Source organism: Corylus avellana, chromosome ca5 (genome assembly GCF_901000735.1).
Source record: "Corylus avellana chromosome ca5, CavTom2PMs-1.0".
Taxonomy (NCBI): Eukaryota; Viridiplantae; Streptophyta; class Magnoliopsida; order Fagales; family Betulaceae; genus Corylus; species Corylus avellana.
This window is the reverse complement of record NC_081545.1, coordinates 12,673,954-12,690,016: the sequence shown is the minus strand read 5'-3', so window position 1 is coordinate 12,690,016 and position 16,063 is coordinate 12,673,954. Positions and strand designations below refer to the sequence as shown.

Sequence of the window (16,063 nt, the reverse complement as noted above, 5' to 3'; positions counted from 1 at the left end):
CTGTTATAGCGGTTGGTAAAGTCTTTTGCAACCTTATTGTGGTTGTTAAAGTCTTTTACAAGCTGCTATAAATCCCTATCCCTTGAATATTTCCAAGCTGAGCTCTTATCCTATGAGCTGCTCATGGAAAACCAGAACCAGTCCCTTTCGGCTCATAGCAACCAATTTGGTATGTTTTCCTCCAAATCGCGTTCTCAAAACTTCAATCGCAAACCCAAGTTCTCTGGAAAGTCCCAACCTCGCTCCTACTCCTCTCCACACCTTGCTGTCCCTCTCTCTACACCAAAATCCACCTCAGCTCCACTTATCCCAAATCCACCAAGGTCACCATGCCAAATTTGTGGTAAACCTAGCCACAGGGCCCTAGATTGCTTTCATCGCATGGATCATGCTTATCGAGGACGTCATCCTCCTGCTCAATTGGTTGCCATGGTTGCCCATACCAATCCCAATCCTGAAGCAGATCCTTGGTATGCTGATAGTGGTGCTAACCAACACATAACATCAAGTTTGGAAAACCTCTAATTGCAGTAGCCATTTATGTTGCAGTGGCAAATGGCTCAGGTTTGTGGATTCAAAATACTGGTTCTCTTACTTTTCACACTCCACACTCCACAATCTACTTTACACCTTTCCAAAATATTACATTGTCCTCAAGCTCTTGTTAACTTGTTATCTATTAACAAGTTTTGTCGTGATAATGCGTGTTTTTTTATTCTCACCGATTCTCACTATTTTGTAAAGGACTCTCGAACAGAGGTAGCTATCTTGGAAGGAAAGAGTGAAGGGGTCCTTTATCCTCTTCACCTCAGTTCATTTTCAACTAATAAACGGCAAGCCTTGACTGCCCTCTTAGGTGTCAAAGCTTCTACGGCTATGTGACATTCCAGATTGGGCCATGTGTCTTCTCCAGTTGTCTCGCACCTCCTGCATTAATTTTCTCTTCTTGTCTACGGTATGAACCAATTGGAAGTCGTTTGTGAACCTTGTCAACTTGGTAAAGGCAAATAGCTCCGTTTCCAACCTTCTAGCCATGTTTCCTCTCATCCCTTGGAACTCATTCATTCCGATGTCTGGTCTTGTTCTACCAAGTCGTTGGGTGGGTGTTTATATTATGTTTGATTTGTTGATGACTTTTCCAAATTTACCTGGTTGTATCCCATCTATAATAAATCAGATATCTTTCTCCTTTTTGTGAAATTCAAGTCTCTTGTGGAAAATCAGTTTTCATGTTTAATTATGCAATTTCAATCCAATGGTGGTGGTGAGTTTGTTACCAACGCTTTCAAACAATTTCTTGATACACATGACATTCGTCATATGATTTCCTACCCTCATACGCCACAACAAAATGGCTTGGCTGAAAGGAAATATAGACACATCGTCGAGAAGGGTCTATCTCTTCTTGCTCAGTTCAACTTGGCCCCTCTATTTTGGGTAGATGCATTTCTTATGTTGGTGTTCATTATAAATTGACTTCCCACTTGTGCTCTGGACAATGTTTCACCGTATTATAAACTGTTTAACAAAAATCCTGATTACACAACATTTCGTACCTTTGGTTGTGCATGTTTCCCCCTTCTACGTCCATATACAAGTCACAAGTTAATGTTTAGAAGTAAGTGTTGCATTTTTTTGGGGTATAGTTCAGTTCAGCAAGGGTACTGATGTTTTGATCCTGTTTCTCATCGTGTGTATGTGTCTAGAAATGTAGTCTTCTTTGAAAATGTTTTCCCTTCTAAAGAAGGGGCTCTCATATCTTCTGTTCTGTCTCCCACTGGATCATCTCTTGATTTTGTTATGCTTTAGTCTCCACTCTTCTCCTCTTCTACCATCGAGACTACTCCACCTGTGTTTATTGCTTCCCCTTCGTCTCTTGCTCTTCCTACGCTTTCCTCTGATTCAACTATGTCCACATCACATCGCTCATATGCCACTAGATGCTTCTTCATCCGTAGTCTCTACTCCATCATCTGATTCCATTGCTCCTTCCCACACCTTATTGCCCGTTGCTGATATTGCCATTCCAGCTTCTACTTCTACCAGCGATATTCCTCCTACACACTCTATAGTCATCTGTTCACGTATTGGTAATCTTAGACGACGATCCTACCCAGGCTTTCAAATGTTTTACTCTTCTCAACCTCCTGTTCATGCCCTAACCAGTATTATGATTCCTCTTGAACCCACATGCTATTCTCAAGCTGCCTTATCTCCTGATTGGCATGCAACAATGGGTGAGGAATTTGATGCACTTATTGCAAATGGAACATGGTCTCTCTGCTCTCCTCCTCCCAATCACAATATTATACCCAATAAGGTGGTGTTTGGCAACTGGGTGGAGAGTGGCTAGATACTATACATTCTCGGTAAGGGTGCTTTGTAAACGTAACCCATCAGCAACCCATTTATGAAATTACCCTTTTAGCCTTCGTTTTTTTTTTTTTTTTAGCGTACTAGCCCTCAATCTTTTCACGGTTTCAATTTGTCTTCTCCCTCACAGTTTCGAGTTGTCTTCTCCCCTTTGAGCTCTCTGTTCTATTCTCCCTGATCGTTCTTTCCATGTTGGGATTGCCATAAAGTTCTCTGCAGCTGCTGGATCTCAAACCCTGGGCTGATTTGCAAGCTTCATCATTGTAAGTGTAAACAAAAATTACAAAATCCAACACTTTGCGCTACTACTGGGTCTGGTTGCTTACCGAGAAAACGCGGGAATTTTTTGAAAGAAAATGCGTTACCCCATTTTCTGCCTTTCGGTTATAATTTCTTAACGAATCTACTAATTTTCCATGAAAGAATAAATTCTCACATTTTTTTCTCTCACTCACTCACACACTTTCCCGAATTCTCACCCAGAATTTGTTTTCCCAGTTGGCAGGTTCTTTATCCAATTACTAGTAGAATCTCTCGCATTAGATTGGAGAAGGAAAGGAAAGGAAAAGCAAGAAATGGGCAAAACGGCGACGAGCAGAGACTGGAGCCAAATCTATGCGATCTCCGATGTGGAGTAGTGGCAGACCCTGGTGTTCCTCCTCCTCCAAGCCCTTCTTTTCGACGTCCTCTCAGTGCTCTACCTACTCTACTTCGACTCCATCCGCTCCTTCTTCGTGTCCATCCTCTTTGTCACCATCTCCCTCCCCGGCGGTGCCGGCGGATTCACAGGCTCCGTCACCGCCCTCTCTGCCGTATGCCTCTTATTCGCCCCTACCAACTTGTTCTACTCCACCATGCCCCTCCACCATGCTATGGCCCTCTGCATGCTCTCCTTCGTCGACGACAGTGGACTGGACAGAAAAACAACAAATTAACAAGAGAAAGAAGAAATTGGAAGGAGGGTAAAATTGTCAATTCGCGTTGAGAAAAAGTTGAAAATTCAACTTTTCTGGTCAAAACGCATGGATGGTCAGATGCGTAAACAGTATCTAGGCGTTTGACCCGGTTGCCAAACAAAGCCTAAGTGGGATTACAAGTTAAAAGACAAGCAAGATGGTACTATCGATCGATTTAAAGCCAGGTTGGTGGCTAAGGGGTTTGATCAAGAGTGTGCAGTGGATATTACTGAAATGTTTGGCCCCGTTGTTAAATGTTCAACAATTCTGGTTCTTTTGGCCTTGGAAGTGCAGTTTGACTGGGGTATCCGTCAATTGGACATATCCAACGCATTTCTTCATGGCAATTTATTGGAGGAAGTGTATATGGAGCAACTTTGGGGATTTGTGGATTCTCAATTTTCCAATCACGTGTGCCAGTTACACAAATCTTTGTATGGGCTCAAACAAGCTCCTCGTGCTTGGTTCACATGATTATCTAAGACTCTTATAGATATTGGGTTTGTCCAATCTTCAGTGGACTCATCCTTATTTATGTTGCATCAGGTTGACATTCACATTTTTATCTTAATTTATGTTGATAATATACTTGTTACGGATACTCATCCATCTCACATTTTTGGTGTTATTACTGAATTACAGCAAGTGTTCAAGTTGAAGGATCTTGGTACCTTGGGTTATTTTCTGGGTGTTCAGGCCTACCGCTCCTCTTCAGGCTTGCATCTTCGCCAAGCTAAGTACATCATCGATCTCTTGTCTAAGACGAAGATGTTGGGTCCCAAACCATACTCTTCCCCATGCCTTGCCAGATCCAAATTGTCCAAAACTGCAAGTGACCTGCTTTCTTCCACAAACATCACTGAATTCAAGCGAACCATGGGTGCCTTGCAATATTGTACAATGACAAGACTGGATATTGCATTTGTTGTTAACCAATTATGTCAACGTGTGCACAATCTCTCATCTCTTCATTGGACTGTTGCAAAATTTGTGCTTTGCTATCTTAAAGGGACTATTGATCACGATTTATGGTATACAAAAGGTTGTCTTTCTCTCCAAGCATTTTGTGACTCAGATTGGACCAGGGATCCTGATGATCGACAATCTACCATTGGTGTTGGCATCTTCTTGGGCTCTTGCCTTGTTTCGTGGATGGCAAAGAAACAACCTGTAGTTGCTAGATTAAGTACTGAAGCTGAATATCACGCTATGTTGATTTATATTGCTGACTTGTTTTGGTTACAAATGTTATTCAAAGAAATCTGCATTCCATTATTTTCTGCACCCATCTTATGGTGTGATAATATTGGCGCTCTTGCTTTGGCTTCTAATTCGGTGTATCATGCTAGATCAAAATGTTGTGCAAATTTTAATATACTCGCAAGTGCACGAATCGTTTGCAATATAATGTTTTGCAAGTGTGAGGTCGAACCCACATGGAATTGTGTTTTTGAAAGAGCAATTTATATCTAAACTAATTAAATCCTAATCTAGTTCCAAAAAGGGTTTTGATTTTGGTTTTAAAAATTAAAAGACAAACATAAACTAATTAAAATAAACTAAGAGATAAAATACTAAGGTTTGGGAATTCACACTTACCGAATCATAACAACATACTTCCATGTTTATCAATATTAATCTGAAGTTCTCACAATTAAAATCTTAGATATGTTTTACTATGCTTCAAACAATTAATCAAAACCATCCCATGTATCTATTCATTGCACAAATCACAAGAGGAATCCAATATCAATTAAATCATCAGATGTATCCATAAATCATAAAAGATATCCAATCTTAATTGAAACACCAAATGTATCCAGAGAACAAATCACAAGGGATATCCAATTATTTAGGCAAATAAAACCAAGCAATCAATTATGTGAAATTATCTTAAATCATCAAGTGTATCCTTGAATCACAAAAGATATCCAAGAATCACTCCACACATTGAAAAGAAGTAAAACAATTGAAATATTAAACCCAATAAAATCAGATAAATAAAGACTTACATGAAAGTATTAATGTTCTTCATCAGTAAGGCTTCATCCCCAACCATAGTTGGGAATTTAGCTTCACATAAAAATAAAACCTAAATTTAAAGAAAACCTAAACTAAAAAGAGAAAAATTGTAGAATTTTGCTCTCTAGAATTCTATATTTTTTCTTGAATGCAAAGAAGTTAATTTATAGGCTTAGGGAAGTCCTAGAAGCTCTATTAAACCTAGATAATTCGGAGTTCTGTCTCCCAGTCAAAATAAAAGTTTCAAATTGGAATAGGATTTGTCCAGATTTGTGTTCTTTTATTGCGGGGCGATTTTGGCATAGTAACTGCTCGAATTAGGAGTATTTTGAGTTAGCTTTCCAATGCCACTTGAATCACTTCAATCCAATATTTGAGCGGAAAGTTATGGTCAAAATATTGAGACGTGTGCAGAATCTGAATTTGAATCAAATCCAAAATTTTATCAAATCTGAATTTTAATCCAAACTGATCTTTAATTCGATTTAACCTTTTCTTGGATTTTGTTAAACTTAACCACATCATCTAGGTCTTCTCAAAGTATGCTTTCTTCCAAACTTTGCATTTTTTCCTTTAAAGCTGTAGTTTTTCTTCAATGTCCTACAAAATACTAAAAATACAAAACTAACACAAAACATTAAGTAACGGCACAACTAAAGGATTAACTAATGAAAATAAAGGGTTCCAAATATGGAATATTTGGCACTTGTCACAAAACATATCGAGATCAATTACCTCTTCATTCGTGATAAGGTGATTAATTGTTGTAAAGTCTTAAGAATTTCTGTTGTGCTACCTTACCTTCAATTGGTATAGGCAGTTTGTATATATAGAGAGAATTAGTTTACAATGTAACTTTAAGATTGTGATATACTTACTTCTAGGATTACAACCCTATCTTGAACTATTTACAAACAATATTATATTATCTAAAGAGGTTGTATTTAAACATTTCTCTTCTCTTGTATATCTTGAATATTTGAATTCAAAATTGTTTATGAGAGATTATCCTTTACATGCCCCCTTAAGCTTAGTGGGGGTGCAACAACTCTGAACTTGTTAAGAAGTGTAGAAAAAGGGCTTGCTGACAAAGGCTTGGTGAAGATGTTTGCAACTTGGTCTTTTGTATAGATAAACTAAATATCAATGGATTTAGATATTACCATGTCCCGAACAAAGTGGAAATCTATCTCCACATGCTTAGTTCGAGCATGAAAAATTGGATTTGAGGCGAGATACTTTGCCCCTATATTGTCACTCTATAAAACCAGAGGTGTCGAGATGTCGAGATGTCAATGCCAAGTTCAAATAATAGAGATTTTAGCCTTGAGAGTTCAACAACAGTGTTGGCCAAAGATTTGTATTCAGCTTCAGTGCTTGAACGTGCCACAATTGCATATTTCTTGCAACTCCAAGAAATAAGATTGTTTCCAAGATAAACACAAAATCCACTTGTAGACCGACGATCATCACGACATCCAGCCCAATCCGCATCAGAAAATGCTTGGAGCATGTAAGAAGAGGACCATTGGATTTTTACTCCAAACTGAATGGTTTGTTTAAGGTACCGCAAGAGATGTTTTGCAGCTTGCCAGTGACTTGTGATTGAAAGGTATGTGCATAAACTGAGACAGTCTATTTACAAAAAAGGCAATGTCGGGTCTTGTGATTGAAAGGTATTGAAGGGCACCAATAGTACTCTGATACAATGTCGGAACATTAAAAACTTCACCATCAAAAGCAAATAGATGCATAGAGGTAGTCATTGGGGTGCAAATAGGTTTGGCATCAACCATTTTCGTTCTCTTAAGGATATCTAGCATATAACGTTGTTGAGACAAAAAAATGCCATCTGGAACCGAAGAGACCTCAATACCTAAGAAGAAATTTAAATCTCCCAAGTCTTTTACACCAAAATCAGATTTCATCCGAAGTAATAGATTTTCAGTGGCTGTAGAGTCTGAGCTAGTTATGATAATGTCGTTCACATATATCAATACAAACATGGTGAGTGTAGTAGATTTGTAAATAAATAGAGAAGTGTTAGACTTAGATGCTTGAAATCCAAAATCCAATAGTTTGATATTCAATTGAGAAAACTAGGCCCGTGGTGCCTGTTTTAAACCATAGAGAGCCTTTTGAAGGCGACATATATGGTTGGAATACTGAGGATGGGAGTAACTAGGGGGTTGAGACGTATAAACTTTTTCAGTTAAAACACCATGATGGAAAGCATTTTGAATATCAATCTGTCTAATAGACCAACCAGAGGAGATTGCAATGGACAAAACCAAACGTATTGTAGTAGGTTTTATCACTGGACTGAATGTTTCTTCGTAGTCAATGCCAACTTGTTGATGACAGCCCTTGGCCACTAATCTGGCCTTGTAACGATCAATGGAGCCATCTGCCTTTCTCCTGATTTGAAAAACCCACTTGTACCCAACTAAATTGTGTGCCTCCAACGCTGGAAGAAGACGCCATGTGTTGTTCTTGAGGAGAGCGTCAAATTCAGAGTTCATGGCGCTACGCCAGTTTTCATCCGTGCTAGCTTGGGAGTAGCACGTAGGTTCAATCTGATTGAGATTTCCTGCAACCAAAAGAGCATGGGGAAAGGGGTGTTTGGGAGAATCATTACGAAATTTCTTTGGCTTGGTGATGTTGTTTTTGGCTCTTGTAGTCATGGGGTGAGTATTTTGAATAGGTTCGGTTGATTGCAACCTAGGAGAGGATTGTGTGGTTTCATTCAAACTGGATAATGGCCGTGTGGTTTCATACGAACTGGGTAAGGGCTGTGTGGTTTCATGGGAATTGGTTGGAGACTGTGTAGTTTCGGGTGAACTGATGGAAAAGATGTGGTATTATTTTGAGTGGGTGAGGTGGGGAACAGACTTGGCGTGCTGGAAGAGCAGATGAGGTGTGACGGTGATGTGTCATGTAGAGGGAGTACTTGGGTGGCAGGAGAGATGTGGAAGGTTGTGTTGTGGTAGGAGACAAATGCATGTGAGGAGAGAGAGATTGAGTGGAATGCATGGAATGTGGTGCATGTGCTGTAGTAGGAGACAAATGCATGTGAGGAGAGAGAGATTGAGTGGGATGTGTGGAATGTGGCACATTAGGGGTCAAAAAAAGAGTTGGTATGTGTTTCAAAATAGGTGTATATAAGCTCCGCCATGCAAAAGATGGTCTACTACCAATTCTTGCCTCCAAAAAACCTATCGTGGGAAAATACTTTGCTTGAAAAATTATCCCCAATAGACTTTCCGGCTGTTGCACCAACCTCCAGCACTGTTTAGCTAAAAGTGCCTTATGAAAAGAATGGAGGTCCCTGAAACCCATTCCATCATTTGTTTTTGCGAAGCTCATTTTTTTCCAACTCATCTAGTATATTTTTCGATCATTCTCCTTGTGTCCCCACCAGAACTTCTGCATGATAGAATTTACCCCCGACACAACTCTTTTGGAAGTAAAAAGATACTTATACAATAGGTTGGGATAGCTTGGATCACGGCTTTCAACAGGATCTCCTTTCTCGCCTGAGATAGGAATTTGTTTTTCCAGTCATTCACCTGCTTTTGAACCCTATCAGTGATGTGCTGAAACTCCCGTATCCAAGACTTGCCCACTAGGGCCGGTTGCCCCAAATAATGATCATAGCGTTTGGCAGCCGGAACGCCTATCAATTGCAACATTTCATTTTGAAAGCATTGTTTGGAATTTCTGCTGAAGAAAACCGACATCTTTTCTTTATTAAGCCTTTGCCCTGAGGCCTTTTCATACGTTTCAAGCAAACCAGACATAATCTGCCATTCGATCAAATTAGCCTTGCAAAAGAGTAAACAATCATCAGCAAAAAATAGGTGAGTCAATCTTGGCCCCCTCGGAGAAGTGGAAACACCCCGTAGGAGGCCTGTTCTCTCCACTTGCTGCAATTGTGAGCTTAAGACCTCTGCACAGAGGAGAAAAAGATAAGGGGATAGAGGATCCCCTTGTCTTAGTCCTCTAGATGGGCGGATACACCCCACCGGCTGCCCATTGACAATGATTGAGTACTTGATAGTGGTAATACACGCCATAATTAAGTCAACCCATCTAGGAGCAAAGCCAATATGTACCATCATTGCTTTTAGGAAATTGCATTCCACACGATCATAGGCCTTGCGCATATCAAGCTTAACAGCCATAAAACTCTCATTTCCCCACATTCGGGACTGTATGGTATGTAGGGTTTCATACGCAATCAAGATATTATCCAAGATGAGTCTCCTTGGTATAAATGGACTTTGATTGCTAGAAATGATCATGTGCAGTATGGGTCTCAACCTATTTTCCAGTACTTTGGACAAAATTTTATAAAGTACATTACAAAGACTGATAGGTCGATATTCAGACACCTGAGTAGGGATATTGACTTTAGGAATCAAAGCAATATACGTGTGATTAATATCTTCATCCAAAATTCCAATCCTAAAAAAATTGAGAGTAGCCTTACATACCTCATTCCCCACCGCCTCCCAATTGTTTTGATAAAAGGACACTGGAAAAGCATCGGGGCCCCGGAGACTTAAATGGTGCCATTTGTTGGAGAGCGGCAGTCACTTCATCTTCGGTGAACTCACTAAGTAACCATTCGTTCATCTCCGAGGTAACTCATCGAGGAAGAGTTTCCAAGCTTTCTTCAATACCACTCGGTCTGGAGGTCAGAAAAATCCTCTGGAAATACAGAATAAATGCCTGCTCAACTCCATCTGGGGAAGAGTGTAGTAAGCCCTCCTCGTCATGAATAGAGTGAATTTCGTTTGATCTCCAACGTTGGTTGATACATGCATGAAAGTATTTGGAATTCTTGTCTCCAGAGTTCAACCACGCCACCTTTGCACGCTGCCTAAGGTGAGTGTCGTTCTGTTCGATTAATCCATTCACTTCACTTTGGAGTTGACCCATTTTCACTAAATTCGGAACACCTTCTTCCCGTTGAAGTTGTTGGAGCTCACGTGTTTTGGAATCAATGAGCCCATCAATGGGTGATTTATTAGCATCTGCCCATCTCTCCAACTCAACCTTACTCTCCACCAGCTTTTGCCGAACTACTCTCCACACCCCTGCACCCGATTGTTTAGTTTTCCCCACCTTGTTAATAAAATTCGGCACTCCTTTTCCGAGTTCCATTCAGCTTCATACCTAAATTTCTTCTTCCTTCTCCACTGTCTCCTAATAGATTTTCTGAATGTTACCAACAAAGGTGCATGGTCAGAACTACAGTTAGCCAGAATCTCGACATTCCTTACAGGGAAGACATCCCGCTAGCCATTACTAGCTGTCGCGCTGTCTAATCTTTCCATCACCAAGTTCGCTCCCTGTTGCATGTTGCACCAAGTATATCTTGCACTAGAGAATCCCAGATCATGCAATTGACAATAGTTTAAGGTATCTCTAAACGCTTGCATTTTCCATCTGGGTTTAGGGACCTCACCGAATTTTTCTTCATCTTCGGTGATTTCATTAAAATCTCCAACACAAAGCCAAGCCTTCAGAGAAAAAGAAGAGAGATGACGTAGAAGACTCCACGCCTCTTGCCTCTTTCCCACATCGGGATGACCATAAAACCCGGTAAACTTCCACTCAATCCCATTCACTTCCGATTGTACAATAGCATTTATATGACGTCTGTTATAATTTTGAATTTCCACTCCAATATCCGCACTCCACATAAGCGCCAATCCACTACTGCACCCTACGTTATCCACCACAAAAATGCTACCAAATCTAGCTTTTACTTTGATTCACTCCATACGTTGTGTCGGTAACTTGGTTTCCATTAAGAAAACCAGTTTGGGTCGCTTCTCCTTCACCATATGGCAAAGGTCCCTAACTGCCCAGGGGTTCCCAAAGCCCCCGGCAATTCCAGCTTAGGATACTCATAATGAGCGGCGGGGCTGGTCATCAGCCACCGCCAAAAAATTAGAAACAATTTTGGAGTTATTGCCTTCTCCTCTCCTTTTCTTCCATTTCCCATCCGGTGCTCTCGAGCTAGCATCATCCTTAGCCAAACTTTCGGAAATCACCTTTTCTGCTGACTTGTCCCGCTGTCGTTTCTTTGCTAGAGGTCCCTCGGTCCCCTTTGATATGTGTTGGGCCAGGAGGGCTGCTAGGTCAGCTACTTTTGGGCCAACCGGGCCCAACTTTTGACCCCCATCCACTTTTAGGCCAGTTCTAACATGTCCACATGGAACCCATTGGGCTCCCTTCTTTGTGCGTGCACAGCTGTCATATCTTTTTGGCTTTCAAAAGTAACGCCACCGGCTCCAGGGAGGAAAACATTGTCATTAAGGAAAGAATTTTCAATTTCAAAAATGGACTTTGCCCCCCTTAACTCCCCCCAGCCGTTAGGGTGATACCCCGTGATCCCCATCAATATTCTTTCCCAAAACATTCTTCCCCTTCCCCGCTCCCCAAGCGCTCCCAGTCTGTCTTCCAGCAAAATATCCGCCACGTTCCCAGCTTTCCTTACCGATCTGGACAGAATCCCGTGATTGAGGAGAAGATTGCGCAAATTCTGGATATTCCTTACGTGGTTGGTCTCCATGCAGGAACATATCACCGGAGTTACTCCGATCACCATCACCGTTGAACGCACCCCACCGGGAGCCCCACCACTGTCGTCCAGCTTCTTTCCTACCCCACTCCTCCTGTGGATAATTTTCCCCACCCATTCTTCCTCTTTCCCTCTCCATCCCCCATCTAGGGGAGGTGGCATGTAGCCACGAACCATACTCGAAGATAGTTTCTTCCCCCTGTTTCCTCCTTTCCTCTTTACATTCACATCCATCCTTCCCATGACAAATCAATCCACACTGAAAGCAGTATTTCGGTACTTTCTCAAATTGAAAGGGAATCCAAATCTCCTTCTCCTTCATTCACAGCATACATCCCCTAGCAAGAGGTTTCAAGGTACAAATTTTGATCTTCACCCTGAGGTATTCACCCCAGCCTTCCCCGTCTTCATTCACATCCACGTCTTCAACCTCTCCCATGGAGGCCCCAAGTCTCTGACCCATTCCTTTCCCCATACAGGCGAGTGGTCGCTTATACATATGTACCCAGAAAGCTGCCTGTGAAAAATCCATGTCGGTTGGGTGAGTGCTTCCATTGACATCTTCGACTGAGAATAGAGTTCCCTCAAATATACATGGCCTGCCTTCCAACACGTGTCTTTTGTCTTCACTCTTCACAAACTTCAGGAGAAAAGGTTTTCACCCAAAACCTTAAAAGCCATTGGCCCCTTTGGTTTCCATCCCTGTATCAGTTTAGATCGAATCGTCTCCTAACTTACTACATGATCTGAGAGGAGTTTTCCAACTAAACACGATTGGCCCTTTTGAACAAGTCCCTCAAAGGCTTCCTCATGAAAGTCCACTCCTAAGGTTTCCTCCTCCGAGAGGGAAATCTTCCTCCACATATCAGCTAGATCATCCGCCATCACCACGCTACATGTTCCTTTTCACAGGATTCGTCGATTAGATACGCACAAACCAAATGTGCAATGCTCCTTCTCCTCTAGTTCAGAGAGACCCTAGAGAGAACATAGTGTGACCCAAAAGAGTCTATTAATGCAAAAGGATATACATAACCACTTCATAAATCAATTAATGTCATTGGATTCTTGTTTATTTCTCCCCTCATTTTGTGGTGAAGTAGACAGCATCAATGCAACTGGTTTGTCATCACTATAATATTAAGCGAGTTTGGCAAGAAAACAGCTGGATTTAGATGCCATCGACTAAACTCTTTTCCACAATCAACTGAGGATATATGCAGTAATTCCTTGTAAAAATCTACAACTATTAGAGTGTCTAGAAGCATTGAATTCCTATATAAAGTTACCCATTTCTCTCTGCCTTCAATTACAACACCTGCAAACAAAATGTTTCCCAGCATTTTCAGCTCCAAGAAACTTATCAAGTGGCAGAAAAAAATGTACAATACAATTAAGAGGAAGATAATTGTGCAGGCAGCGGCCATTCGAAATGTGGGCAGAGAGAGGTGCAGCTCATTGCTAGCTGATAAGGGCCATTTTGTTGTCTACACGGCTGATCAAAGACGGTTCATGATTCCCTTATTGTGCCTCAACACTGAGATATTCAGAGAGCTCTTAAAACTGTCTGAAGAGGAGTTTGGGCTGCCAAGAGATAGGCCTTTGACATTGTCCTGTGATGCAATCATCTTGGAGTACATTGTCACAATAATCCAACGACAACAAGTGCAGGTAAAGATGTAGAGAAAACTTTGTTTCTGTCAATTACTCGGTCTCAATTTCTGATTAACTTGTGCTTCTCTGGAAACATTGTCGTCGCCGCTGATAATTAACTATGAGAGATAACTTTTGAGTCATCGTTGATAATGTAAGTGGTCGCTAAAGACCATTTTTCTTGTGGTGCATTAAGTCTCCTATCAAGTGTTCCACTTAATTGTAAACACAAAATCATCAACATTTTTCCAGTTTCGAGAAAAAGTGTGTCAACATTTGTAAAAAAAAAAAGGGGGCTAATTAATGTCGTTTTTTTTTTGTCATTTTCATAAAACAACCGTAATTTATGTGATTTTCATAAAACAACCTTAATTTATGTCATTTTCATCAACACTTTTATCCATTTTTTGTGTCATTTTCATTACACGTACGTAGGTGCAAAAACACTTTTATCTATTCACAATTCACAAATGAATGTTGCATGTTTTTGCACCTTATGGACAATTGTGTATGTAGAATAATTTAACTTCTCCATAATCAAAAGTATGTGACATACAAACTGTTGTGCAACTGGCCGTATCGGTTCACAGCAGTATGAAAAGGCTCTGTTTTTTTTACAACATAAAATGTTTTTTTGGAAAGTATTTTCCGTAGTTTTGAATATTTGGTACGGCGTAAAATATTGGTCTACTTTAAAATATTTTCAGTTAGCCAATAAAAATAATATTCATGAGACGTAAAATAGTTTACTCTTTTCATTTGCGTAAACTATTTTTTGCCGCTTTCCCACTCCTCCGGGCAAACTATTGTGAGTGAGTCTCTTATTGGCCTACCTGTCCTAACAAGTGTCGGACTGCCAAACACTTGCCCAGACAGGTGGGCCTCACAAAGACACTCACAATTGTTTGACGAAATTGCAAGCAATATGAGCAGGCAATTGCACTAGATTTCAAACTCATCCCTAAAAGCCTTATATTCTCGCATACTCTCTTCATTATAACTCCTTAGATTATATAAAAATATAAGAAATATTTGATGATTTTTAGTACGAGCCAAATGCTGAAAAATGTTCTTAGCTGAAATCATTTTTCTACATTATTCAATTGTGAAAAAAAAAAAAAATGCCGAAACAAATAAAGCTTTAGTTAATTTTTTATAATGGTTATCCCTTGTTAATCTTTGATAATATTAATGAAGTATACGAGATTATATGTATTGCTAGAATAAGAGGGAGAGAGTGTTAAACCACCACTGAGACAAGGTTCGAATTTAAGACTTTTATTCTGATACAATGTTAAATCACTACTTATCCTAAACACTTCAACAGATAAAAATAGATAAATTTCATCATATAATTAATATTCTAAGAGAGAGAGAGCATATTGCAAGCACTTAGTTTTCTTCAGAAAAATGTAGCAACATTCTTAGTTCTTCAAATGATCTTATATACTTTTGTCTTCTTTAAGCGTTCTTTATTGTGTCTTATACTTGTGGGAATATCTGGTCAACATAGTCAGGATGTGAGCCATGTTTACAGAAGTGCTAAAGGGCAAAAAGTTGGATAAAAAGAAAAAAGACTTTGAGGGAGAAATAAAGATTAAAGACTATGGTTTCTTGTGCATTAAAATAAAGACTTTGTTCTTTTCCTTGGATTTATGGTTCATATTAGATCTGGGGTTATCAAGTGCCTGATCCACAACAAGCTTGTCGAAAGCTCAATGGTTCAAATAGGAGTGTCAGAATCGATAATTCCAAGATGCATGAGAGCAAGAAGAGCTAAGGAAGCATGAGATATGATTTAAGTATTCTGAGGAGATAAGAATGTAGGGGTTATCAAACTTTAATCTCTTAAAAAGATTATGCAACTAAATTCTTTGAATTGATTAATCAAATGAAAACTTCACAAGAAAAAATAACTGGTTGTAAAATTTCTTAGAATATATTTGGAGGACCTAATTACTGACAGGTCATATGTTTTTATTTAAATTCTCATGGATTGATTGACAAACCAATCATCCAAAAGAATTAGGGGGCCATTGGAGACCTTGATTTGGAATACGAGAACCATGAATCACAAGTTCCAACAACCCACAACCCAACTACTTAGTTGATTTATCCCATTTTGCTGTGGCTGAAGTTCAAATGGGTAAGATAGGAGCTTCTTTTTTTTTTTTTTTTTTTTTTTTTTTTTTTATAACATGTCTACACAAGAAAAGGGAGAGGAGAATTCGAGTTAATAACCTTCGCTTCATGAGGCTTAATTCACAGCTGAGTAAGCTATCCTTAGTGACTTTTCTCTCACTTTCAAGGATACAATGATGTTGTTTTGAAAACTTGGGTGCTTGATGAATCATTGTTGTGGGCCCTGGCTTATAATTGATGTAGTCCAACTAATCTATTATTTTTTTTAACAAAAATTATCTAAGAATTGGTCAGTATTTTTACGTTAATATTATAAAATAAA

At 39.8% G+C, this 16,063-nt stretch overlaps 1 protein-coding gene across 1 annotated transcript; it reads left to right on the top strand.

Moving 5' to 3' along the window:
* The first annotated feature begins 13,326 nt into the window (after positions 1 to 13,326).
* Positions 13,327 to 15,379, top strand: LOC132181788 (auxin-responsive protein SAUR36-like). Its single transcript, XM_059595021.1, has 2 exons — positions 13,327 to 13,617; positions 15,269 to 15,379. The coding sequence occupies exons 1-2, from the start codon at positions 13,327 to 13,329 to the stop codon at positions 15,377 to 15,379; spliced, it is 402 nt and encodes a 133-aa protein (XP_059451004.1).
* Positions 15,380 to 16,063: the final 684 nt, after the last annotated feature.

Bases quoted from the DNA above. Each gene is read 5' to 3' on its own strand.
- LOC132181788 (XM_059595021.1), top strand. From the start codon at position 13,327: ATGTACAATACAATTAAGAGGAAGATAATTGTGCAGGCAGCGGCCATT. The intron at 13,618-15,268 runs GTAAAGATGTAG...GGTTCATATTAG, and splicing joins TCCAACGACAACAAGTGCAG to ATCTGGGGTTATCAAGTGCC.